The sequence below is a fragment of the Vombatus ursinus genome, unplaced genomic scaffold, assembly GCF_900497805.2.
Source record: "Vombatus ursinus unplaced genomic scaffold, bare-nosed wombat genome assembly UNPS02014793.1, whole genome shotgun sequence".
Classification (NCBI taxonomy): Eukaryota; Metazoa; Chordata; class Mammalia; order Diprotodontia; family Vombatidae; genus Vombatus; species Vombatus ursinus.
The window spans coordinates 8,175,998-8,202,491 of record NW_020954571.1 but is presented as its reverse complement, the minus strand read 5'-3'; the positions used below and the strand labels follow the sequence as shown (position 1 = coordinate 8,202,491).

General features: G+C 44.9%; 1 protein-coding gene across 3 annotated transcripts; it reads right to left on the bottom strand.

The window, feature by feature from the left end:
* Positions 1–8,747: 8,747 nt before the first annotated feature.
* On the bottom strand, positions 8,748–26,360 carry FAM78A (family with sequence similarity 78 member A). Of its 3 annotated transcripts, none has more exons than XM_027869446.1 (3): positions 25,256–26,360; positions 23,654–24,937; positions 8,748–10,552 (listed from the first exon to the last, which is right to left on the bottom strand). In XM_027869446.1, the coding sequence occupies exons 2-3, from the start codon at positions 23,974–23,976 to the stop codon at positions 10,024–10,026; spliced, it is 852 nt and encodes a 283-aa protein (XP_027725247.1). In that variant the 5' UTR covers positions 23,977–24,937; positions 25,256–26,360; the 3' UTR covers positions 8,748–10,023. The 3 variants fall into 3 exon arrangements, with proteins under 3 accessions (XP_027725247.1, XP_027725248.1, XP_027725246.1); XM_027869447.1 differs by having other exon boundaries at positions 23,654–24,933; positions 25,256–25,308; XM_027869445.1 differs by lacking the exon at positions 25,256–26,360 and having other exon boundaries at positions 23,654–25,002.
* Positions 26,361–26,494: the final 134 nt, after the last annotated feature.

Sequence of the window (26,494 nt, the reverse complement as noted above, 5' to 3'; positions counted from 1 at the left end):
TGTGTACGAAGATAAGGTCCAAAAATTTGTTAAATCAATTGAGTTTAAGTGAGCTGGGAAATCAGATGTTTAAGCTTCTTTCAGAATTGTGTCTGAAATAAGAGTAAACAGGCACTAAGAGCTTGCAGGGTTCTTATGTACGAGCTTTTGTGCACAAATGTTGGGAAATGTTTTACCTGCTCAAAGACCTTTCTCTTCCATCCATACCACTATCACAAATAGTTGAATTTGCTCAATAAGTGAGATACTATTATATACTCTTGTCTTCCCCAAATAGATCGCATAACTTTTTGAAAGTAGAGATCAGGTCTTAGAACTCTCTATGTACCACACAAGGAAAGCACATGGTAGCTGTCAGTCACTGTTTATAGAGACTGATAAATTTTTTTTTCTTCAAAGTACACGTGGTCTCTGCCTTTGAAGATATCCCAATCAAGTTAAACCTGAAGGAATCTCAATGGGTATATTAAAATCTCATTTTCCATTATCTTATTCTTGAGGGAATTAAATAGTGCTAATAATTTTAAAATTCATGCCAAAGCTATGAATGACTATGTGCCAGAGGGAGGAAAGAGATGGCTTTTCACATCTGCAGTTAATACATTAAGAAACTGAGGCACGCAGAGTCTGAGTACTTTACCACTGCTCACTGGACAAGACAAGTGGCCGAGCCAGGAATAGGACACCAAGCTCCTGACTTGGAGTCTGGCCTGCTGTAAACACTCAACCATTCCACCTTTCATCTGTCTGATTAAAAGGAGACCATAAAACGTCAACTGTGGCAGCCAGATGTGAGCCTAAATCAGGCTCGTCCCAATGGAACAGTTGAATCGCTTCTGTGGATACTGTAAGAGAGGGAACTAATCCAGTGGTGAGATTTGGGAGGTGGAGGAGAGGAGGTGATCCTTTTATTGTTCTGGTTTATGGTAGACCTGGGTAGCCATAGTGTGACCTAGGGATTATTTTCTAGTTCCATCCTGGATAGTGGAAAAGACTAAACCGATTTCCCCCAAACATCTTCCTCTATTCAGTAATCTCTGTTGTCTGGCATTCTGTGAAACCAAGCTGCCGTGCTTTGCTGATACAGCGGTAATTAATGTCCACAATGATGGCGTTGGGCCACAAAAAAGACAGTAAAGGATATCCTGAAAAACCATAGCATGTAATGCTAGCAGAGCTGAGGAAGCATGGAGTCTCTGATTTCATGGGCGAGAAAACTTTTGAGATGTTAAGTGACTTGCCTAGGTCACACAAACAATAAGCCACAGAGCCTGGATTCAATTCTGGGTCTAACAATAATAATAATAATAATAATAATAATAATAATAGAATTTATACAGTACCTACTATGTTCCAGGCACTGTACTAAGCCCTTTACAATTATTATTTCTTTTGATTCTCACAACAACTCTGATAGGTAGGTGCTATTATTATCCCCATTTTAGAGAGGAGGGAACTGAGGCAGACAGAGGTGAAGTGACTCGTCCAGGGTCACACAGCTAAGGCCAGATTTGAACTCAAATCATCCTGACTCCAGGCCCAGGGCTCTATTCACTGCACTACCTAACTGCCCCTAAGTTTTCTGACTCCAAATCCAGTGTTCTTTTTGCTGAATCATGCTGCTTCATTAAGAGGAAGTTCAGGGGCAGCTAGGTGGCACAGTGGATAGAGCACCGGCCCTGGATTCAGGAGGACCTGAGTTCAAATCCGGCCTCAGACATGTAACACTAACTGTGTGACCCTGGGCAGGTCACTTAACCCCATTGCCTAGACAATAAATAAAGAGGCAGTTCAGTAGTTGTTGGTATTATGTAACTTTTTATAAATCGGTAAACCATGTATTGTGACATAGCATCCATTTGTTAACATTTAATTTCCTAAAGGACCTCATTCTCTAACCATGTAAGATGATAAAGTTTCTGTAGCATCACTCAACCACAATGGATACATACTCTCATGTAGCAGATGCCCCTAATGGACAATAAATAAAGGTGTTTGAATGAAGAGGTAAATACCTGAGCCATTCTTCTGAGCCTTCAGAAGACTTGATGGAATCTGACAGCGGCAAGAAGCAACTGCTGACCTGAAATTCTAAATGAAACCTGCTTTTCTTTGGATCCGAATGTGAGAGTTTTCCTTCTAAGCCCGCAGTCTTCACCTATCATGACTCATCATGCCAGGGAGAGTCAGTACAATCCACAAAGGACCACTTTTCAGGGATGTTCATGGAGGAATCCATGGTTTTAGACTAAATGGCCTCTGAATTCCAACTTTGATAGTCTCTCATTATAATTAAGGTGAATTTTCATTTTCCACAGACACTATGTGTCTGTAATGTACTAATTACCAAGTACCCCCAATCCTATGGTTGACTCTTTAATGCTCAGTTTCTGTAATTGCAAGTTGGTGACCTTTTTTTTATGTTTCTGAAATAAAAGTGTTTTGAAGATATGTTTATTCTCTTTATATGTCATTAAATAGCCCCAGATTGGATGACCGCTAGAGAAGCTGTTTTAAGAGACTGAAGTAGGGCTATGTTTGGAAACCAAGTGCTGAATGAAGCTTTGACACTCTTGCTGTCCAGACATCCTGGAGAAATGTCAGGACTGCCCAGGGCAGACAACAAGAGACCTAAGGCTTTCAGCTCCTTAAGTGTAACCTGGAACAGCTGTGCATAGCCCAGTCTCTCTCCCTCTCTCTCTCTCTCTCTCTCTCTCTCTCTCTCTCTCTCTCTCTCTCTCTCTCTCTCTCTCTCGTCCCCAAACAGGGACTTCTAAATTTAACCTGCTATCAGCCTAGGAGGTTGGAGTACTTCCACCACGGTGCTGAATGCCACATGGAACACGATTTTCTCTACTTGCAATCTCTCAGTGCAAATTTCCCTCACAAAGTTGTGACCCAGAAAATGACATGTCTCTTCTCATCCTCACATCAGCTTACAGACTCAACCTCCTAAGCATGTGCATAGCCTTCAACTTGGTTCCCTCCTTCACAGCCAATCTTGTACTGAGTATTGTCATTTCTAGCGTCACAAAATCTCTCCTCTATATCCCCTTCTCTGTGCTCACGTATGTGCCACCCTGAGATCTGTGTTTGCCTCATGCTTGGACTATTGCAATAGCCTTCTGGTATCTTCAAGTCTCATTTCAATATAATTCCTCCTCCTATCAGCTGCCAAAGTGATTTCTCTAAAGTGCAGGTCCTCCAGTGGTTCCCTATGACTTTCAAGATCAAATATAAAATCATCTTTCTGTCTTTTAAAGTCCTTCACAACCTGGCCCCTTCCTACCTCTCCAGTCTTCTTACTCCCATTCCCATACACTTGGTCCAGCTTGCTTTCTGTTCCTCAGCCATAACACTGCATCTCCTAACTCCACGTCTTCTCCTTGGCTCTCACTCCTTACCTCTGCCCGCTGGTTTCCCTGGCTTCCTTTAAGCCTCAGCTCAAATCCTGTCTTCAGAAGGCTTTTCCCAGCGTGTGTTGCCTTGCCCACCCCCACCCCCAACTTCTAGAGCCTTCTTCCTAAGCATCCCCTGCATTTATACACTGTATATCTAGAGCTTGTATATATGCAGTTATTTACATATTGTCTTTCTTATTGGAATGTGAGTTACTCAAAAGCACAGACAATGTGTGTGTTCTTTGTATCCCCAGCATCTGTCATGATGCCTGTTACATAGTAAGCATATAATAAATGTCTGTTGACTGACTGACTTCCACTGGGTTAGGCCTGCACCATTTTCTGAATTCCTGAAGCCACATCTACCTGTGGCTGCCCATTTATGCAACTTATGAGTTGATTGTATATTGAGAGTCCAAACAACCACCCTGAAATGAGCCCTCTATGATGCAATTTCCCCCATCAAAAGCTGCTTCTGGCACAAAAGAAAGAAGACATCTAAACTGAGTTCGTTTTGTTTGTTGTAAAGACAACAAACCTGGGAAGTAGTTAAATCATTTATACCCTGAGTGGATGTGGGTCCTTAGTTTTCCAAAATGGAACCCAGAAACCTCGGCCCACTCAACAGGATGAGTATTGTCATCTGGAGGAAACTGGAGAGGCCTATCTCCAGGGAGAATGAGATGAGTATATTGTGGGTTAGGGGAAGACTTACTGAAAAAAAAAATTTCCTTCCTGTGGGGGAGGGAAACCATTTCCTCTCCTTACAATGGATTAAGGCACAATAGACACAACTTGAGGGTGTCTTAAGAAAACAAGAGAAAATCAAACTAAATTCTCCTTATATTTTCTATCCTCCCTCAACTATCCATTCACAGATGGGAACTGAAGGGATTTCTTACCTACACCAGCGTTCGATCCATATACCAACGTGGTGGACTTGTTTTTACAAAGCTGGTAAAAGGGAAAAGATGAACACCTGTGTCATAAGCTAACTCATGTTGGGTATTCACTGCAGAATCAGGTTTAAATGTATATATGATCTGTAGTATAGCTCAATCAACGCATAATGATTTGTGTTATAATGGCATACCACAGTCCAACTCTGGCATCTCCCTAAACATGGAGATTTCCCAGGTCAGGCACTTGTGGGAAGGGGGATTGTGAGTGGAGGGGGGGGGATCTGATCTATTTATAAAGTGACATGTCTCATTTTCTCTCCTTGTATGGTGTCAGCTCTGAAAACCAACCCGTGGTTTCTCACCCCCAAACCCCAAAGCCCACTGCCAGGGTGAGAAGGAAGCCCATTTGTATCGAACCGAAGCCCCAATCCAAATGCTACAGTCTTGCAGAAACATCCAGACCCTCACCAGGACTTCTTTAAAATTCCACTTTATTTTGCTTCATTAGTTTTTTAATAAAAGTTTTTTTTTTCAGTTTTACATTTTCTTCAAGACTCTTATGTCTCATTACATTTTTTTTTCACAGTATCTCTGTATGACCAAGGATGGTTCTTTATTGCTGGAAAATGTCCAAGCAGGGAGGGTATGGGGAGGAGTCGGCAGGCTCAGAAAGAGACCAGTCTTATGTCTGTGCTCCTGAGATGGGTAAGAGAGTGCAGAGCAAAAAGTCAGCCCTGGTGTTCCCTTTGGGCACTGAACAGGGAAGTCTGGACACCTGGAATCGAATTCTGTCTTTGCTACTTGACTAGCTTTGTGACTTTGCCTCCGTAGCCCTCAGTTTTCTCATCTGTAAAATGATGTGGTTTGATGAGGTGATTGCTAAGATCTCTTCCAACTCTGATATTCTATATTCTAATCTCTTTCAGCTCTTAAAGGGGTTTATAACATGAGGTCTGAGCTTTTTAAAAAATGTATTTTGATAACTATTTCAGTATAATTGGTTTCTTTTGTAATCCTATGAATTTATTTATTTTATTTATTTATTGGAGGCGATTGGAGTTAAGTGACTTGTCCAGGGTCACACAGCTAATAAGTGTCTGAGGCCAGATTTGAATTCAGGTCCTCCTGAGTCTAGGGCTGGTGCACCACCTAGCTGCCCCAATCCTATGAATTTAAAGCATTCTCCTGAGAAGTCCATGTCACAAAAAAGGTTAAGAACCCCTGTTCTAAAGTCTCTCCCACCTCCACCCTTCTATGTTCTAAGGTCTCTTCCACCTCTGACGTTCTAGGATTCCTCAGCCTTCACTCCCTTGGGTCAAACTTAAAAGCATACTTCATTATAAAACCCGCAGCGACCTAGGTCACTTCAGGACCTCCCCAGTCCTATTATCCTATGACCCTCTTATCGATCACAGGGAGGGGCAAGAAGGCCACATCAAAGGTGAGAACTGAGTAGATAGAGAATTCTGGTCACAGTTTGTGAGCCGGGATGGGAAGGGAGTTGGGGATGGGGCGGTGGGGGGGGAGATGTGGCAGTGGCTCTGATAAGGCTGTTATCCAGCCAAGGTCCGGGTGTTTCTTGAAAAACTTAGTCATTTGCTCAAAAGTGGGATCCCGGAAAACCAATGTAAGGAGTACCTTGAAGGAGTCCCCAGTTCTCCTGAAGCAGGACACTTTGCTTATTCCTTTCCAAGGGTGAACCGATTTCTTTAAGAAACACGGACAGTCGCTCTAAAAGCACTGGTTGGGAGGAATGGCCCCTTGGTCTGAGAAACCTCAAGGCCGCACCCCCAGGGTCCCCGCTGTTCCTGTCCTTCCACACACTTTTCTGTCCATTCTGCTCCTTCCCTATCTTGGCCAGTCTAGGGCCCAGAATTCCTACAGACCAATAAGGCCCATGAGGCTCACAAGCTTCACTCTCGGGGTTCTCAGGCAGCTCAGACTGCTATGGGAGCCCAATCCTGCATCCTAATCCTGACCCTGACACTTCTCCGTGACCTGTGTCAGTCCATCATTATCCCTGACCCCAAAGAACAGCCTTAGAAGGGTTCCCCACATTTGAAGCACAGGACTTTTTCTTGAGGGTCAGAAGGACCTTATAGAGATCATTCACTCCAATCCCCTCATTTTATGAGAGAGGTGGGCAGAGAGCAAAGTGACATCTAGGGTCACAGGTCAGAAGATTTAGAGCTGGAAGGGTGCTTAGAGATCATCTAATCTGGCAATTCTCAAACTTTTCAGTCTCACGACCCAGTTTATACTCTTAAAAATTATTGACAACACCTCCAAAGAGCTTTTGTTTCAGTATATTATATCTATGGATATTTGCCATACTAGAAATTAAAACATCTTAGTATTATTACAAAAATAATTTTGACCTTGTAGACCCCCTGAAAGTGTCTTGGGGACTCCCAGATCACACTTTGAGAACTAATCCAATACTCTTATGTCAGTCAATAAGCGTTGATTAAGCACCTACTATGTACCAGGCACTGTGCTAAAGCATTGTGACTGATGAGGAAACTGAAGTCCAGAGAATGTAAGTAGCTCGCCCAAAGTCGTGCAGGTAGGTGCTTGGGGCAGGATCGGAGCCTGAGTTGCCTTTCGCTGAGAGGCTGCTGACCCACTTACAGCAAAATGACCTGGATCCACTGGGGGTGATTTCTCACTGTGAGGCTAAATGTCACCGGTAGCAGCTTTAACTTTACAGCCAAGGCATTATTATTCAACCATACAATCATGGCTATGGTTCTTTTCATTTTCTGTGATCTCTTCTTAGTGCGTTATCACTGTGTCCTCAAAAGCAGGGTGAAGGCTTCCCCCCTACCCCTGCATAGCTTGCTTACATAGCCTTAAAACCACAGCTTGAGAAGCCACTGGGATAGAGTGGGGGCGAAAGCCCCCTGGATTGTGAGTCAGAAGACCAGGATTCAGGCTCCTCTTTACTATTTACTAGCTGTGTACCTTAGGTAAGTCACTAAGCCACTCTGTGCCTGTTTCTTTATTTGTAAAACAGAGCTACTGCCATCTTGGACCACCAGCCTCCAAGGGTTCTTCTGAGGGTCAAATGAGATTCTAGATGTGGAGCTGGAAGGGAGCTCAGAGGCCATCTTAGTCCAATACCCTCCTTCTACAAATGAAGAAACTAAGACCCATGGAGGTTGTGACCTGCCCAAGATCACATAGGTAGTAAACATCACAGTGAGATTTGAACCCACATCCTCCTCACTCCTGAAGTCAGCGTCCTTTCCATTATACTACACTGTATGGATAGTACTTTGCAAACTGCAAAACACCTGTCGGCTCTCATTATTATTGTTATTATTATCCTTTTTTGGCTCCTCTGCACATGCAGAAGGAGAACAGAAGTTTTCTGAGGAGTGGAGGTTATCAAGACATAGCAAAGAGAATGCCCAAGCTTGGTACTAGCCAGAAACAGCTAGTAAACCATTTCTAGACTAATTTGTTTTAATATATAGCTGCAAGTCTTTTTTTCCCAAATATATGAGCTGGAGGGGGAGACTCCATCTTGCGTTAAATATCCCTGAATAAATGTAATACTACACAAGTGATGGAATATTATAGCATGGGATTTGGATTATTATTTATCAACCTTCTTAAATCTCAATTCAGACTATTACAGATGCCACGTCTCAAGCAGATATGTCTAGTGATATTCTATTCTCGACTAAGCACCCTGGTTTATGATTATTTGTGGAGCTGAGGGAGCTCTGGGGTGACAACTACAAATTTTGGGGGTGCTCAGGAAGGACCACAGCCTCGATAAAATGCTACAACAAAGTGGGATAAGTTTAAAGCTATAGGGAACCATCTCTTCCCCTGTGGTTTCTGTGAGCGTCTATACAACTAAGCATGATGTTTGCTACAAAGCATTGGCATTTACTCAGGAAGAGGGGTAGGAGGACTGTCATTCTCCTAAATTATGATTGGGACCGCAGGGCATCCCAGATAGAAAAGAGGAAAGTATGGGACAGGTTCCCTGAGTGCCCACTGGGCACGACATACTCAGAATAAGCTGCCAAGGCCAGGCCTCCATGTGACTCTGAAATTCACTGGTAGGTCTACTTGCCCTCCCCATCTTTGGTTCATTTCCTAGAATTGAGGAAATACAGGGTCTCTGAGCTAATGTTTCCCCTAAACTTCCTAACAGGGAAAGGATCCAGAGTAAATTTTGTAGCCGTCCTCTTCCTCCCCCCTCCCCTACAAACTGAGTTGGGATTAATAACATGTGATGATTATAGAAGTCCCTGCCTAGAGAGCTTTTTATGAGAACCCAAAAGAAGATTTTATCCTCAGAACAGGCCTGTAGCCCCATACAATTCATTTCCAGAAAACACTGTGGGGCTGAGCACGGAGGAGGGGGAGAAGTATGCTTCTGTTTCCCACTCTCTACAATTTTCAACTGCATGGAGGGAAATCTATCTTTTTTTTTTTTTTTTGCATTTCACAAATAAAAACGATTGTGTATTATTGGTGGTGGTAGCTGGTGTTCCAGAAATTTGGAAGTGGTACAGACCAGCAGTGAGAAGTCCCTCCCGTTAGGGTCTACATGATATTAGCTGACTGCATGGGCACGGTGGATGCTCAGAGGGTGTGGGCACCTTTCAACTAGCTGAAGACCAAGTTGGTGGTCTGGAACGATGGTTTCCTCCACACATGGTCTCTTGACTTCTTCCTCCCCACCATTTAAGCCTTCCCCTGAGCTGACGCTGTAGAGAAGAGAACAGAAAGCAGAGAGGCCACAGCAGAGTAAGAGCTTGCCATTCAGCGGGGCAAAAGCCTCTGCATGGGACGAAGATGGAAGGGAAGTTTGCTTAGGGCAGGGGGAAGGAGGGAAGGAGAGGATGAGAAGGACCTCTTAAAAGCCAAAATGGGGATAAAAAGCAGTTGGCGTTAGGTCTGGGCTTTTTTCTTTGCCTCCTCTTTGGATCCCAAGAAGAGATGGATTTGAGTCACCTTCCCTTTCCTTCCTCCACAGATGGAAGGTAGTGTTCCTTTCACCCTTAATTCACTTGTTAAAATACAGTGGGAAAGAGATTCTGCTCTTCTGTCCGTCCTTCCCCCCACTCCCCACCCCCAGCACAGCTTAAGGCAAAATTTTGGCAAAGCAAAATCTATATAAGGCCGCATGATTGGGGTAGGGGGAGGAGGTTGCAAATCTTTATCAATTGAAAAAAAATAGGTCATCAGTAAAATGAGGGTCAGTTGGATTGCTCCAAGATCTTGGGTTTCATTGATGAGGGGACTCCCCTCCCACTCCCTCCCCCTGAACCTCGCAGAGAGAAGAGGGAAAAAAGAAAAAGAAAAACTCAAAAGTTTTTTGTTTGATCAAGTCTGTTTCGAGCGAGTAACTGAAACTCAGATCATAACCAGAGAAGGGAAAAGAGAGAGGGGGAAACCAAAGGCTGAAAGTGGAAATGAAAAGGGATTATGTGTTTTTGCTTTGTTCCTCCTCTCCCCACCGCCCTTCTCCTGCTCCTTAGAAAGCAGGTGATGAGGAAACCCCAGGTGAGTTCTTCCCTGGAACTTTAGCACAGTGAAATCCGTCCCACTGGAGAAGGTAGAATGGTTGCATTTTTGTTGAATGACTAAAAAGTGCATTTTGACTTTGTTTTGATCATTATTATTATTATTTGTTTGTCTTAAACTAGCAGATCAGAGTGTGTTCTCCTCCCATTAGGTGCCAGGACCCCTGCTCTTTACCGGTGCTTGGGAGGTATCACCACAAGAGGCTGCCCATCCTTCGGCCTCCACATGAGGACTTGAGCATCATTGGCATTCGGTTTGACAAGGGCACTGGGTGGTATTGGCTCATTCTTACTCAGGATCTGGGGCTGCTCTTGGGCGGTTGGCTCCCGGAGCTTGGCACGTTGTCCCAAGGGCCTGTTGGGATTCACCTCGATGTTCAGTTGCATCCTCCAATGGAGTGTCTGAAGAATGACCATGTCATTGGTTGCTGTGTTGGTGGCCACCAGCCAGGTGGTAAAGCTCTGATCTCGGTAGATGCTGGTCAGTTTGGCCACGTTACTCTCACTGACCGGCACTGCCCATGTGACGCTGGGATAGAAATTGTCATTCATGCTGATGATAAACTTGGAGTCTCTTTTGGTGGGGCCCACAATGGTGCAGGTCTCTGTGGTGTTACCGTACCAAGGGTAGTTCACCCCATCTGAGTCACTGATGGCCTGGATCTTCCCTGTCTGAAGGTCTGGGAGCTCCCAGCTGGACCTAGAAATGAGGATTTTCATTTAATTACATCTCAAATAATTCACTGTTTTTAGGATTTCACCCCACTGTGCTCCTATCCATGAGAATTTCTATTCTCCCCATTGAGATTTAGACGTTCAACCCCTCCCTCTCTGCTCCTCCCCACCTCCTCAGGACCAGACCCAAGATCAGGCTAATGGTGTGTCATTTTCAAAATGGCAGATCCACGAAGCTGCTGGGGTCTGTTATTGTCTCAGCCACTGTCTTGGTTCCATCACTTAATCACCCCCATCCCTAACCAGAAGCTGGGGTTAGTTAACATGGACCCATATCAAAGGCTGGGGGGAGAAGAATCTCCCCACGATTAGAAAATAATGTTGCAGAGAGAGGGTAAGCACCGTGGGAATGTGCTATACGGGCTGGGCCTGAAATAGAGGGCAAATGGAACAGGAATGGTTCCCCATCTCTCTCTGCTTTTTGTTCCCCACTCACCAAGAAAGTTATCCTGGCATAGGACAGGATTTGGAAGCAGAAGACCTGGGCTCCTGGTCCTGCCTGACTTTGCTCCGGGGTTGTGCATGATCTTGGGTGAGTATATTACCCTAAAGTTTGTTCATCTTTAAAATGATGCAGTTGTATCCAATTTTATAAGATCCCCTTTCCAGCTCCAAATCTATATTCTTAGATCATAGGTGAAAGGGGAAGGTGTGGCAACAAAGCATCGTCAAGTCAATAGCCAATAAAATTTATTAAATGCCTACAGTGTGCCAGGTACTGTGCTAAATGCTGAGGAGGCAAAAGACAGAACTCGATGGGATTAATGATAGTTCTAACCAGGGCTCATAAATGAAATGCCCCAAAGTGGTTTTCCCCTACTCAGAAAGCATTGGAATTAAGTTTATTGTTAAGTTGTTGTTCAGTTGTTTCAGTCATGCCTGAATCTTCATGACCCCATTTGGGGTTTTCTTGGAAAAGATAATGCAATAATTTTCCATTTCCTCCTCAAGCTCGTTTTACAGATGAGGAAACTGAGGCAAACAGGGTTAAGTGACTTGCCCAGGGTCACACAGCTAGTAAGCGTCTGAGGCTGGATTTGAACTCAGGAAGATGAGTCTTCCTAGTCCCACCTAGCTGCCCTGGAATTAAGTTAATGTCCTTCAAAACAGGGAAGCATATCAAATCAATACTACTACCATTGTTTCTGAAAGGGGCTTGTCAGTCAGCTCCTCTATGGCTCCACTCATCCTTGTATCTTCCGGTACCAAAACACCCCTTGGCAGCCACAATGCCCTTCTGTATGTTATGTCTCCCTATGAGAATGTAAGTTACTCGAGGGCAGGACCTGTCTCACTTTTGTATTTGTTGTCCCCCTACCCCGTGCTTGGCACATAATAAGTACTTGATAAATGATTTTCATTTATAATTTCATTCACAGGAATGATATCCTCTGGTTTTCTCTCCTACCTAAAGCCCTGGTTAGAACTATGATTCTGCCCAGCTTTCACAGTAGCCTCCCCATGCCAGATCTCAGATTGCTTTGACTTCATGGTTCATAGTATGACAAACCCACACGACTGCTGCTAGCTATCCCAGTTCCCTCTCTAAAAAGAGAAGTTTCTCTTGTCTCAGCACGAGTTGAGCTTGTGATCTGCACCAAGCAGCTGGGGAGCCCTTCAGAATGGAGCCAAGAGGGGTCAGTTTCCCTGGAGGAGCTGAGAATGCTGATTAGGGCAGGTCCAGTCTCTCCTGGGCTTCCATTAGCATGACTGGTCATATCACATATACAAAGATTCTAGGGTAGAGCACCTTTTGTAACAGAGTCAGAGCTGCTTTTGGGCCTCTGGTTACAAAGACACCATCCTAGAAGTAATTAAGAGCCAGAATCAGGAATGTGCCGGTAAATGTTTAATGTTTAACAATGAGCTTTCTAGGGGGGAAAATGTCTGCACGACAAACTTTTAAATTTAATCTTGCATTATTAATATTTTTCCCCATCACTTTCTTAAGACCAGACAATCAGCAAAACAATAAATCAAGCCCTGATTTGTAGCATTTGCCGAGGTGTAAATGCTTCCACTAAAAATTTGACAATTAGTTCTTGGGCCTGTAAGAGCTAATTACAGCACACCCCTGGAGGGGAATTCTCGAAAGCATCTGTTTTTACAGATGAGGAAACAAAGGCCTCCGATAGGAGAAGTGATTTGCCCAAATCAGACAGCTGGGTGGTAGCAGATTCAGAATCAGGACCCAGGTCATCTGATTCCCAGTTGAATTCACTTTCCACCACATCACACCTCCTCCTGACATAAATTCAGGTCTCTAATGCTCAACTTCAGGATAAGGAACAACCTGGAGAATTCCCTGCAAACCTCTTGTATGAATCAGCATAGCTTCAGACATGTTCCCTCTTTCAGTTTTTGTCATTCCAGCATAATTCGATGTTAGTAAATGGGAACCAGGGTAACATGAAAAATCAGGGCAGTCATTTTGCCAGACTGCTTGTTTTTATTCAAATGCTCCCTGATAACTCAAAGGCCTTCCTAGAAGCCTATCTCATTAGTGACCTTGCTGGGCTAGATTTTAAGCCACTGTATCTCCCCTGTGCATGTCAGACATGAAAGCAGCTGGCCAACCTGACCTCATTTTTGCAAAACCCCCACCCTAACATCTGGGGACTGTTGTCTAAGCACACCACGGCTACCACCTAACAATGAGTCCTCAGCAGCAGCAGCAGCAGCAGCAGCAGCAGCAGCAGCAGCAGGAGCAGGTGAAATTATAGCAGTTTCCCAGGTCATCCAAATCCCCTCCCTCAATATGGGCGCATGCCCTGAGCCCAAGGGTTTCCTCCTGGGTCTGTGCTACATATCTCAAGTAAGCCATTTTGCATTATAACAGCCTACAAAAATACTTTTTTTGGTTGGTTGTTTAAAAAACAAAAACAACCAACCAACCCTGTACAACGTCACCGACCCCTCCTGTGCTATTTACCTTTTATTTTAAATGAAGGGATTCTAACCTGCGGTCCCTTGAACTTCTTTTGTAAACATTTTAATAACTACATTTCAATGCAATTGGTTTCTTGTGTAATGTTATACATTTTAACGTATGCATTTAAAAATAATACTCTGAGAGAAGGGGCCCATAGGTTTCATCAGACAAAAAAAGTCCAAGACTCAAAATGATGAAGAATCCTTATTTTAAAGCAACAAGAAAATAAACAGAAGGAAAAGTTTAAAAATAACTTGTTTTTTTTCTGGTTTTGACCTCAGAGTGACTTCAAAAAAGCTGAGGAGGAGGAGCTTGTTTCTAAGGTGTTGGGCTGGGAAACTGAGACAGAACTTTAGCAGACCCCTTAAATTTACTTTTGCCAACATGGGTCTTTGGGGTTTTCCTTCACATCGACCTGGAAATATGATAAATTCAGTTGCAGTATTCCAGCACCCAATAAAAGCCCAGGAAAGAGGAGCTGCAGCTACCAGGCAAGCAGTGTGTCTCTTGTAGAATATTATTTAGGATTCAACTGTCAAAATGACTTGGGAAATAGCCCTCCTTGCCCACTCTCCCAGAGTGAGTCATATTTTAAGAACATCAGAAATGTCACCCTGCATCAGCCCCATGGCCCATCAAACGGAGAATTTTCTCTGTTGGGAGCCCTGAGGGACTGTTTGAAGGAGGGTATGATGCCCTTCTGTGATGTCAGTGTCTGAGGTTAGAAGTTAGAGGTGAGAGGTAGCATGGGCAGTGAGGACAGCCTTAGATTTGGCACCAGAACATCTGAGTTTGAATTCCAGTCCTGCTGCCTACTACCTATAATGACTTTGGACAAGTCATTTAATCTTTTTCATTTTCCTCCACTGCAAAATGGGGGGGGGGGGCTTGGAGACACATGATCTCTAAGGGTCCGTTCCTGCATTTATTTAAAGACCTTTTTAATCTTTTCATATTTGTAGCCTCTATCACCTTTTGAGGTAATAGGTTCCCAAGATTCCTGCCTCCTGCCTACAGTGGTAGGATGGCTTTTGCCTGTCCTTAAACTACCTCTTTGAAGCTTCAAGGGGCACCCCCACCTTGCTCTGTGATTCTGGAATTTGGTGAACCCCATATTCGTGTCTTTAAGTCCTTCCTGACTGGATAGATTTTGATCCTCTCTCTTTCTCCCATGCCCTTCATCTTTCCATCCTGAAAAGCCAACCCTTTTCAGTCTTTCCACTACAACCCAGACAAGCCAAAAAAGAACATTAATTTCCCTTATCTTACAACTCTTTTATCCTCTACCTGGGGGGCAGAGCCTAGGTGAACTTCAATGGATCTCAAACAGAAGCTGCCTAAAAAAGATGCTTCCCCAACCTCTCCTACCCCATTTACGATCCCCCCCCCACCTCCCAATCCTTGGAGCCTTGAAGATGGAGCAAATGCTAGTGGAAGAAACCCACATCTCAGATTTAAGATGTCCATGAAGAAACACAAGTGCTCAAGTTCTTTCCCATCATAATATGAACTATTACTATTGTCACCAAAGGTCACAGGGATCCTAAGCTCTCAAATTCCATTTGAGACCTTTCTCCATCCCGTCAGCATAAGCTTTTAGAGCTGGAAGAGGTAACCTTAGAGGGCACTGAATTCAACCCTCCTTCTTATGGTTCAACGTATCTGACACCCTTGGTTGAACCAGGAAAGCTCCATGAAGAGGAATGAGAATCACAGACACCTTGCATTGCACCCTGAGGAAAAGGCAGTTCAGAAAGACTTTTGCACACGTATGCCCCAATTGGGTATTGCCAATTGAGTTTCCACTTCTGATCATAGGGCCCAGAACTTCTCTAATGCTCATTTCCTACCTAATAGCATCAGCTCCAACCCAAACAACCCACCCCTGGGATGTTTTTAGCTGCACCCCTGGAAAAGCCTCTAAGCCATATGACTCAGGAGGGTTACAGATAATGAGGTAACCAAAAGCCTATTTTCCTACGAGAGATCATGGGAACATAGATCTAAATCTGGAAGGGAACCTAGAGGTCATCTAGTGAAGCCTTCTGATTTTACAAAGAAGGAAACTGAGGTTGAGAGAGGTTAAGTGACTTATCCAGGGTCATAACAGCTTATATATGTCTGAGGCAGAATTTGAACCCAGTCTTCTTAACTCTCAAAGTCTAGCCCTCTATCCACTATACCACACTGCCTCAATAATGTGAGCCGGGCAGTGGTACAAACACCATGGTGATTTACCACCCCCTTCCCCACCTCATTTCCTAAAGACTAGCTAGGAATAGGTGACAGGTATTTACTAGAGAGGCTAAGGGTCTTCTCAGTTGACCAATATTAGGGAACTGGCCCCTTCTAAGGGTTGTTTGTGTCTCTAGACTGTGGGAATTAAGAGAACCGGGGAATCTTTGGCACTGAAAGGGACCTCCAAGGTAAGCTATGTAACCCCCTAATTTTATGACCAAAAGAGCACCATGCTTTTCCTCAAAGCTATCTCCCATACCCCTTAGTGAGTGACCCTTGCATTGAGAAGGAAAGTTTGGAACCTTCCTTTCGGAGTTGATTTGGGGGACAGCTAGATGGTGCAGTGGATAAAGCACTGGTCCTAGAGTCAGGAGGACCTGAATTCAAATCTGGCCTCAGACACATGATACTCACTAGCTGTGTGACCTTGGCCAAGTTGCTTAACCCCAATTGTCTCGAAAAAAAGAAAAAAATCCGGAGTTGATTTGAGATTTCTGCAGTATCCTTCCAGCTCCATGCTATAATCCTACAACCCCAGGAAAGGGTTAAGGCCCATCCTGATTGATAGAATTGAGTCTACCCACTGTGGGAAGGGCATTGGATTTAGACTTGTAGGACTCCAGTTGAAATCCTGGCACTGACCTTGAGTAAATCACTTAAAATTCTTAGTTTCCTCAACTATAAAATGAGGGGCTTGGATGAGATGACCTCAAAGTTCCCTTTCAACTCTAAAACCTATGATCCTGTGATCCTTGGGCAGACTTTACAAAGAGACGCACCAAGTGTGAGTTATCTAAGCTCTTGCCTTTTTCTTTATCCTATCTCCTGGGATCAAAGCTGGTAGGTAAACCCTAGACAGCATCTGGGCCTTGACTCCACTTGACAATTAGCACAGTCTCCCAGCTGGAGGTTCTATTCTGTACCCAAGGACAAATTTAAAAGTTTCTTCAAACAACAGTTCAAATTCCCTTCCAGACAGGGCTGCACACCTTCCCTAAATCAGGCCAGGCAGCCTACCAGGAGAGCAGCATTTCCTGGACCAGGCACCTTCTAATTCCAGCTGTGCCACTACCTAGCTGGGTGACCATGGGCCAGTCACCTGACTTCTCTGTACCTCATTCTCCACATCAGTAAAATGAGGAGACTAAACTATGTGGTCTTAAAGTCCCACCCAGTTCTAAAGTACTGCCTTCACTCCCCAATTAACCCTAAAGATGCAAAATACATGAATTACCCCAAAACCTAAATCCTGAAGTCCAAGTGCTTTCCTAGATATTCTGACCCTGTCAGTCCCTTTTCATTCTACTTTTCCTGGTTTCACCTGAAAAAGCATTTCTTTGGGAAAAAGAAATGTCTCAAAGAAGAAGTTTGAGCCTGAGTTATTCTGTGCACAGCTGTGTTCAGTTATTCTGTGCTCAGTTTTGTTCAGTTCTTTCTCCCTATCAAACCTCGTCTCAACCCATATTCTTGGACCTTTGGAGTCTGAAACATATGGCCCAGGGCCGATATCCTTTCCTAGGTGAAAACCAGTTATATTCCCCACCTTCTGCAGCTGGGAGTAGAGGATATGGGTTGTTGACATTCTGGCTGGGGTCAGGCCTATTGGGATTTCTCTCATGGGGCCCTACTGTCTCCAACATTTTCTCAGCACTTCCTCAAACCCAGAAGGTTTGAAACTGGGCTCCCTCCTATACGCATTCTGCCACAGCTGGGGCCTTGCAAAGTGGGGCCTGCCTTCCTCTGTTAGAGAGGAAGTCTCAGCCTGAATTGTTCTCTGCACGGGCACACATTTCAGGAAGAGACCTCACAGTCAATATGGAACTTCCCTCCCCTTGGCCATTTCTGGTGAACAGCTGGAGATCACCAACCCTCAGTCTGTCATCACAGCAATGGGAGAGGACGAGTCCCAGGGTATCTATCTCTGGCCTCCTCCCTGACCCTCCCTTTGGCCAAAAGTTCTCCTTTCACTCTATATACGCACACAAACAAGCACAACACACCTTTTTGACAGCATGGAATGTCAGAGCTAGAAGGAACCTTAAAGAGAATTTACAGATGAAGAAAGTGGGGATGAGAGGGAGTAAGAGATTTCCTCAAGGTTATACTTCTTTGCTTTGACTGACAATTTAAAGAACCTCCGCCCAAAACATCCTCCTTCCCCTAATCCTCCCTGCCAGGCCTGTGACCTCAAGCCAAGGCTTAGGGAAATGGGCTAGCAGCAGCCAATGTCTCCCACACAGGGAAAAACTTGTGACTTATCATTTAAAAGGCTTTTCTGTGGAGATGACAGGTGGCGGGTGAAGAATTGCGGAGGCTGGGGTTGTGGAGGCAGGTGTCTTGAAAATGAACAGTTGATGGGGGCTCCAAGCTTTTAAAGTAATGTGGGTTGGACCCAAAATTCTATTGCATCCATTTAATCTGGCATCAAGAGATGTACTCTCCATTTCACAGATCTCCTTATCCACAAATTTAATTTGTTATCGGTTATTATCATTACACTTATTATAGAGTTCTAGAACATGGACTGTCAGATGTGGAAAAAACTTTAGAATGTCTCATATCAGATCTGGAAGGGACCTTAGAACATCCCATGTCAAAACTAGAAAGGGCCTTAGAACATCCCATGTCAGAACTAGAAAGGACTTAGAACATCCCACGTCAGAACTGGAAAGGACCTTAGAACATCCCATGTCAGAACTGGAAGGGGTTTCAGGACATAGAATGTCAGAACTAGATGACAAGAGAGAAGGCCAGAGAGGGGACCTAAGTGATCATTAGTCCAACTCTCTCTCTGGGGACACTGGCCCAAGGTCACAAGCAGCAAAGTGACAGAGCTTGGGAATCAGCCAGAACCCAGGCTTCTACTGACTCCCAGTATATCTCTTCTTTCTGTTAAATGTTTGCTTATATTGAGTCAGGACAGCTAGGTGGTGCAGCAGATAAAGCTCTAGGCCTAAAGCCAGGAAGACTCATCTTCCTGAATTCAAATCCAGCCTCAGACATTTACTAGTTGTGTGACTCTTAAGTGTATCACTTAACCCTGTTTGTCTCAGTTTTCCTCATCTGTAAAATGAGCTAGAGAAGGAAATAACAAACCACTCCAGTGTCTTTGTCAAAAAAAAAAAAAAAGCCAAAATGGGGTCATGGAGAGTCAGACAGACTGAACAACAACAAATATTGAGTCAGAGATTAATTTCCTACAGGGGTAGCCTTATTTAAGTACCGGGAATGGCAGTGGTCAATGGAATTGTTATTTTTAACAAGGTAACACTTACAAAGACCAAATATCCCACCAGAATATAAAAAAACCTGATCATTTCAGTTCACTGAATGCAGTTTAATTTTCCCAAGATGCACTGTTTATTTGCATCTTTATAAAACGTTTACTAAACTGGTTCATCTCGACTAGATTTCCAGTCAGTTTCACAATCTGACTAGCTGGAGAACATGGGACCTTGAACCAAGAAGATTTGACTTCCAATCTTTACTCTGCTACTCACCATACAATCACTGAACCTCAGTGGGTCTCAGTTTGCTTATCTGTAAAATCAAGGACTCAGACAGCTTCTAAGGTCTTTGCCAGCTCTAAATCTTAGGATCTTAGGAAGTGTTCAGATCTATTCCAAATAAGCTGCCTCCTCTTTACATGGAGATATCAAATGAAATAACATATGTAAAATGCTTTGTGAATGTGTGTGCAGTGGGATAGAATTGCATTATGTACCTATAGACACACATAGATCAATAGTGTCTATATGCATATCTGCATATTTACATACACACATATACACGATTATGTTTATATGTGTGTATAATATATATATACATATATATATATATATATATATATATATATACATAAACACACATGCACAAATCCAGCTTCAGACACTTACTAGCTGTGTGACTAGGGCACAGTCACTTAACCTCGAGTTGCCTCAAGTTTCCTCATCTGTAAAATGGAGATAATAATAGTCCCAGGGTTGTTGCAAGGATCAAATAAGATAATAATTGTAAAGTGCTTAGCACAGGGCCTGGCATATAGTAATAAGCACTGTATAAATATTGTTGTTATTATTATTATTATTACTATTTCTACAAATATGTACATACAGCGTATATAAATTTCTAAAAATGTGTACACACACATGTGTATAAATATTTATACATGTAAATATGTGCATACATTAATGCATATGCGAATGTATGTTGCACTCATATATTGTACAGATATGCACATGTGTATAAATATGTGTACAAATGTGCGCAATCTGTAGGTGCATTGTGTAATACAAATATATACATACATATGCACATACATAAATATATGTAAGTTGTCCTAATACATGCACATTTGCAAAACATTTTAAACACATGATCTCACTTGATATCCCCACATGAAGGGGAGTCAACTCACCTGGAACAGACTTGAACACATTCCTAGCATGTACATATACACACGTGTAAGTGTAAGCTATTTATTTGTTCAGTCATTTTTTCAGTAGTGTCCGACTCTCCATGGCCCCATTTGGGGTTTTCTTGGCAAAGACACTGAAGCGGTTTGCCATTTATTTCTCCAACTCATTTTAAAGATGAGGAAACTGAGGCATATAGGGTTAAGTGACTCGCCCATGGTCACACTGCTAGTAAGTGTCTGAGGCCAGATTTGATTATCCACCTAACAGAATTGTGTGCCTTCCAAAGGGTCTCAGGTTCTCCTCTGTTCTCCTATCCACATGGCTGCTCCCCACCCCCAATCAGAGGAAAAGGGAAACCCAGACCCAAAGAGAGTCAGATGTTCTGGATGACAGACGTCGAGCACTATGAAAAGCACGATGGTTTTGTACTAGGGCCAGCTTTGAAAGTCAGTGTAAGGAGAGTGGACTGGGAAAGAAGGAAAATATCTGGGGAAGATGGGGGAAGAGGATAGAAAAAAACATTAAAACCTAAAACTCACTGCAATGGGCTCAGTGTGGAAGAGTGAGCCAGCCCTGCTAGGGAGGAAGTTAAGGGAGTATCAGCAATTTCCATGCTCATAATACTGTCCTTTGAACCAAGCCTTCCAAAGGGCTTTCACAACAGTTAGGGACACACCCACCCTCAACTCACTACATCCTCTCTGACAATAATAGTCCCACTACTCCTAAACCTGGAAAGTGAATTTAGGGACTTAAGGTGTCTGCCCCAGCTCAGGCAAGACTTTAATTCATAGCTTTTGACTGCCGAGTGCTGACTCCAACCTCATGCCACACTTCGATTTAATTCAGAATCATCTCATTTGAAATCTAAAAAGAACCTTAGCAATCATTTAGTCCAATCTTTTGTTTTTAGAAAGGAGGAAACTGAGGCCCAGAAATAGAGTAACTAGCTAGCCCAAAGTATCCTAGGCTAGCAGTCAGAATTAGAAGTCTGATCTCCTGACTGGTCTAGGAACTTTTCCATTATAACAGACTACTTTGTAGTGTCATACATCTTACTGAAAACCAAGCCACCCTACAAATAGTCTTCCCAACACTTTCCCACCAGACTTCAGTATCCTTCAGAATTCAGAGGTTCCTTTTAGCATCCCAATGAATTCCTCTAGGCCTGAGGAAGGAGAAGAATGGTCCTAAACCCCTTGGAAAACCTTCATTTATTGACAATTGCCTAGGAGGCCTCAAAAAGAACAACAAATCCTTCTGGGCTTAAGTTTTCATAGGAAAATTCCACAAAGACTACAATTCTATAGAATTCATTCTTTCCTTCCTAGAATGGGGGTAGGGTGGTGTGGGGAGGGGAGAGGGTGACCACAGAACCTGAAGTGAATTAATCATTGTTTTTGAGATTTCAGCCTTGATTCGAAAACTGCTTTTAAGTCCCAACAAATTCCTTCTTTACTCAGGTAATCTCTTCACTTTGTCTTACCACGATCAATTCCTGCTCTCTTTTACCTTCAAAATCATTAGGTGAAGATGGCAAAGGATTTGTTTTTCCCAGTCTCTCTTCCCTAACTAACCCTTCTTTATTTACAGCTTTTCTATTGTACATTAAAACTGATGAAAAGTTCCAACTTTGGGGGAAATCCTGTTTTCTTTCTAGGTTTCCATCTCTGCACATTAGGAAAAGGGCTCCAAAATAGGAAGGAGGTAACAAGGGAAGCAAAAGTGCCCCCTGGAACAATGGCTAACTTCTATGTGTGTCTGTCAGGGTCAGTCCCCTCAGCACCCCTGTACAACCATAGCTCTTTTCCTCTGGAGACTGCCTGGCTCTCTCAAAAGGCTGCCACACTTGGAGGTTATTTTAGGCGACTGGGTAGAGGTGCCCACATAGTTGTGAGTTTCTACCAATCACATGGCCTCTGAGGTTCCTTCTAGCTTTCAGATCCTGTGATTCTATTACATTTATATTCCCGGGGACTTGTCCGTCAAAGGTTGAACCCCTCTCCTTATTGTAACAGAAGCAACTGGCATTTGTTAGCCCTTTAAGGTTGACAAAACATTTTACTTAAATTATGTCATTTGACCTTTAAAAAAAACTTTGTGAGGTAGGCACTACATTGTTGACCTCATTATGCAGATGAGAAAAACAAAGGCAGGGGAGTTTGAGTTAAGTGACTTGCCCATATACAGTAAGCATATATGAAAGGTTCCACAGATTCAAATCCAGGTGTCTCCCATTTCTTAAGTCTAGCACACAATATCACACTCCCTCCATTCCTTCTGTCGGGACCGTTTGGATCTTCCCCAAGGGTCGGGGAAAACTTTCTCTTTGGGAAACACAGACCAGAAGGAAGACAGCTTTACTCAGCTCCAGGATCCACATTGCCTAGTTCTGCCAATATACCCAGAAAGGAAGGCTTAGGCCTGAGCCCCTAGACTCTGCTCTCTCCTTACGCCTAGCAGGAGAAATTCTAGCAGCACAAAATTTCTGAAATTAGAGTGGGTACCAGAAAGCCAGTAGGCTCCCGTAATGAGCTCTGGGGCTCCTTAAGAGCCAGCTGGTGTTCTAAACTCTGAATCAACTTGAGCCTTTCTGGCACCGAGGGTGTGTTCTCAGGTTAAAGTGGCCTTCCTTCTCCAGGCAGGAAAGCTATAAATTCTGTAGAAACTGAGTTCCTAAATACCACTTGTAAAAAGCAAAAGGGGTAAGTAAACCAAGGCCGCTTATTAGGGATTGGACTTCTTGAGTGGACTGCATTTCCCTAGACACCAATGGAGATTTAAACACAATAGAAAGTCAAGACGTATCTGGCCAAGTAGATAAACATTTGAAAAGGGCTGAGCTAGATCCAGTAATCCCCCCAAAGTGACCGCATTCATTTCTTTCTCTGCTACAGAGAATGGATTCCTCCCCTTATCTTTTGGAGGTGGGACCCCTTAATGCCCACTTGTCCAACTTGTGTTACCTCTGACCCGGCACTAGCACCTCTGCAGCAAGGCAGCTTGTTTGCAGTGCCCGGGTGGTACTGGTCAGAATGTTCTTTTGCTTTCTCAGCATCTTGCTAGGGAAGGACGGGAAAGCGAGCTATTGGACAATGAAAGCGCCTAAAGCTGAGGTAAAGCCCAAGCCCGAAAAGGATAAAAATCTGGAATTCACAGGTCAAGCCATTCCTGAGGCTCTGGCAATTCTCATTTGAGTTTTAGGATCTTTAAAGGTCACCAAGCTTCCCTGATGAGACAACAGCCTTCTAGAACATATTGGATACTCTCTGCCCCTTACATAAGGAGATGAAACCCAGTTTCTCTCCCCCCCCCCCCCCTCCCCCAGGCTACCTAAGCCACAGGATAGATAGGTCACCTAGTAGGCCAGATTCTAAAGCCTGATCTCCTAAATGTTCCTTCCAGCTTAATCCCCCACCCTCACCTCTAGGGTACCCACCCAGAAGCCCTGAGAACTTAAGTGTTCAGAAGTACTCACATGCCTTGCTCCCCATAGTGGTTGTAAAACTCCATGTGGCTGCACGCTTGAATCCAGCCAACAATCCAGGTCTCCTTTTTAGGTATAGGCGGAACGACCACCTGGGCCGAGGCTCGGAAGTGTGGTGTCCGGTAGCGGAGAACCACGCTGGACGACTCATCGATGCTGGTGGGGATGGGGTCAATAGAGGCTTTCACATCAATCACCGAAATACTTTCTCGGAAAATTTTGGATTTGCTGCTGATGCTCTGAATACAGCCCATGGCATACAGTACCAGTATAATTTCTAGGAAATGCCAACAGTCCCAGGGAAGACTAGGCATTGAAATGATAGTTGCTGCTAGATCCAATACAGATCTTCCTATTTTGAAATCTCAAGACTGATATCCATAGGATAGAAAATTCGAGTAGAGGGGCCTTTTCATATCAGTGTCTTTAGCCCGTTCATAAATAAGGATTTTGCTACATTTCAGGAGCAGTGGGGCCTCTCTTCTTCCTTGAACAGTGGGTGAAATCTCAGATATTCTTTGGGTTTTTTTTTTAAGTTTGAAGTTTAATAAATAATCATGATGCTTTGATATCTCCAGTCCTTACTTGTGCTTCACTCACCGGGAAACACAGGTTGGATACTTTCCCTTGATTCTTTGGACGAAGGAGAATGCTGACAGACACATAAATAGGGAAGGCTATGTACCGTCCACGCTGCTGCCACCCTTTCTGCAGAAAATCTACTTCCTGCCCCTTTTCTCTTTACACGCGCTCTCTGTCTCACACACACACACAGTGACAGTAATAAATTAAATAGCAGTTTCTGTTAGATCAGGAAAGAAAAACAAGACACCTCCAGTTTAGCGATGATTTGAGGCTTCCGAAGCCCAAAGATGGGCTTAGGGCTGTTCCCAAGCCTGCAATAAATATCCCAAGAAATAAACTCCGAAGAAGAGCAGCCGTAGTTCCCAAGTGGCTTTCACTCTTTGGTGGCCCTGGTTTACTTTAAGCAGAAGAGGGAGGGGTGGGAGAGGGGGGTGAAAGAAAGCACCGCCACACGAGAGAAAAAAAAAGCTATTTCCGATCTTCGGAGCGGGGATCTAACAGTTTCCTACATTGCACCACGTTGATCGCTTTTCAACTCGCTCTCTTCCCCCCCTAGGGCTGGTGGACTCAAGACAGCACTCCTCCTCCCTCAGTGATCTGACTCTCCCCGTCTCGTCTCCCGTGGCTCTCAGCCGCTGTCCTACTCGGGTGTCTCGCTTCGTCCCCCTGTTCGCTGGTGCGAGGACCTGGCTGAGATGAAGGGAGGGATAAGGCTTAAAGGCCTTTCTTGAAGTTAGGCTGAACTTTCGGGTGGGGGTGGGGAGGGAGCGTAGGTAGGCAATGTGTGTTTGGGGGCGTCGGGGGGGGGGGGGTGGGCGGCTCCGCCGGTTCCCCGTTCGCTGAGCCGGAACCGCAGCCCTGGGCCATTTCCTCGTTCCCCCACCCCCCCCCCCCCCTCCACTCTCCCCTCCCCTACCCCCACCCCTACCCCCACCCAGTCAAAATCAGCCTTGGGCTCTCAGACACTAGCGAATAATCTCCAACCGTGACATCTTTGCTGACACCCACCTGGCCTGGGGAGGGGGCGGGGGAGCGGGCGCTGCCGTCCAGTTCGCTGCCTCCGGGAGCCCCGAGGGTCCTCAGCCCTCCCGGGTGGTCCTCCTCCGGGGCCAGGGCGCTCGCGGCTCAAGCTGACACTGCTGCAGTCGGCAGCGTGTCACTTCCCCTCGCCGGCCCTGGCGCTCGCTGGCTGGCAGGCTGAGATGTAGCCTTCACCGGCGGCTCCTCCTTCCTCCGCCTCCTCTTCGTCTTCAGCAGCCCGGTCCGCGGTTCATCCGTAGGGGATCTCCTCTGCCGGCCTCCACCCGGGCGCAGGAAGAGGGCTCCCGGCATAGATTGCCCCACGCTCGGTCTTTATTCTCTTTGGCTCCCCCTCCACTCAACCCCCCCCCCAACTCCTGCGGGCTCAGGTTCACTGTCCTATTTGTGTGCCCGTTTGCGTCCGGCTTAACCTCTATTGGGGGAACTTGGGCGCACACACAGCCTCCGAAGAATCGCCTCCAACTCACCTACCCCCTCTAGCCGGTTCCGAATTTTGGCACCCCAGAGGCTTTTTTGCCTTCCGATGCCCCTTCCCCCTGCAGCGGGCTAGCGAACTGCTCCTCGTTCACAGCATTTGCCCGCCCGTGCCACCACAACCACTTGCCCCCACCCCCCTTCCCAAGCTGGGCTCCGACACTGGCCGCAGGGTCAGGTTCCTCTTGCAAGACAAACGTGGGGCAGCGAAGCTTGAGAAGTCCTGCCTCTATAGCTTGAGAGATGCTTCTCGGGGTGGGCTCTGTTGGGAGCGGCGGAGGTGTTAATTTGGCTTGATTTCCCCCCACCCCCCGAATCTCCTTGTTTATTTTATAATCATTGTGTAAAGTATGTGCTGTCAGTTTCGTGGCCACTGTCGCAGCCTTCCAGCTCAGGGAAGCCCCCTTGCCTGCCTCAGTTTCTGCTGCCGCATCCGAAAGACAACCAGGTCAAACTTTGCAGAAACTCATCCCCCCAGCGCCCGTCTGGCCCTGGCATTCTCCCGCAGCCCAGCTGTTCCTGCAGACTCTCGGGATAGGCAGCTCTCCCTATGATCGCCTCTGTAGCCAGCCCCAACCCAATTGCTGCATTCCGGGCTCCCTACCTCTCTTCCCACCCCCCTTATAATTCTCCCTCTCCCTCTCCCTCTCCCTCTCCCTCTCCCTCTCCCTCTCTTTCTCCCTCTCTCGAGCTGCAGCTGATAGAGCTAAACCTCTCCTGATAAAAAACGAC

Excerpts from the sequence above, each read along its gene's own strand:
- FAM78A (XM_027869446.1), bottom strand. The coding sequence starts at position 23,976 with ATGCCTAGTCTTCCCTGGGACTGTTGGCATTTCCTAGAAATTATACTG. Across the intron at positions 10,553-23,653 it reads CACTATGGGGAGCAAGGCAT|GTCCAGCTGGGAGCTCCCAG; the intron begins GTGAGTACTTCT and ends CCTCATTTCTAG.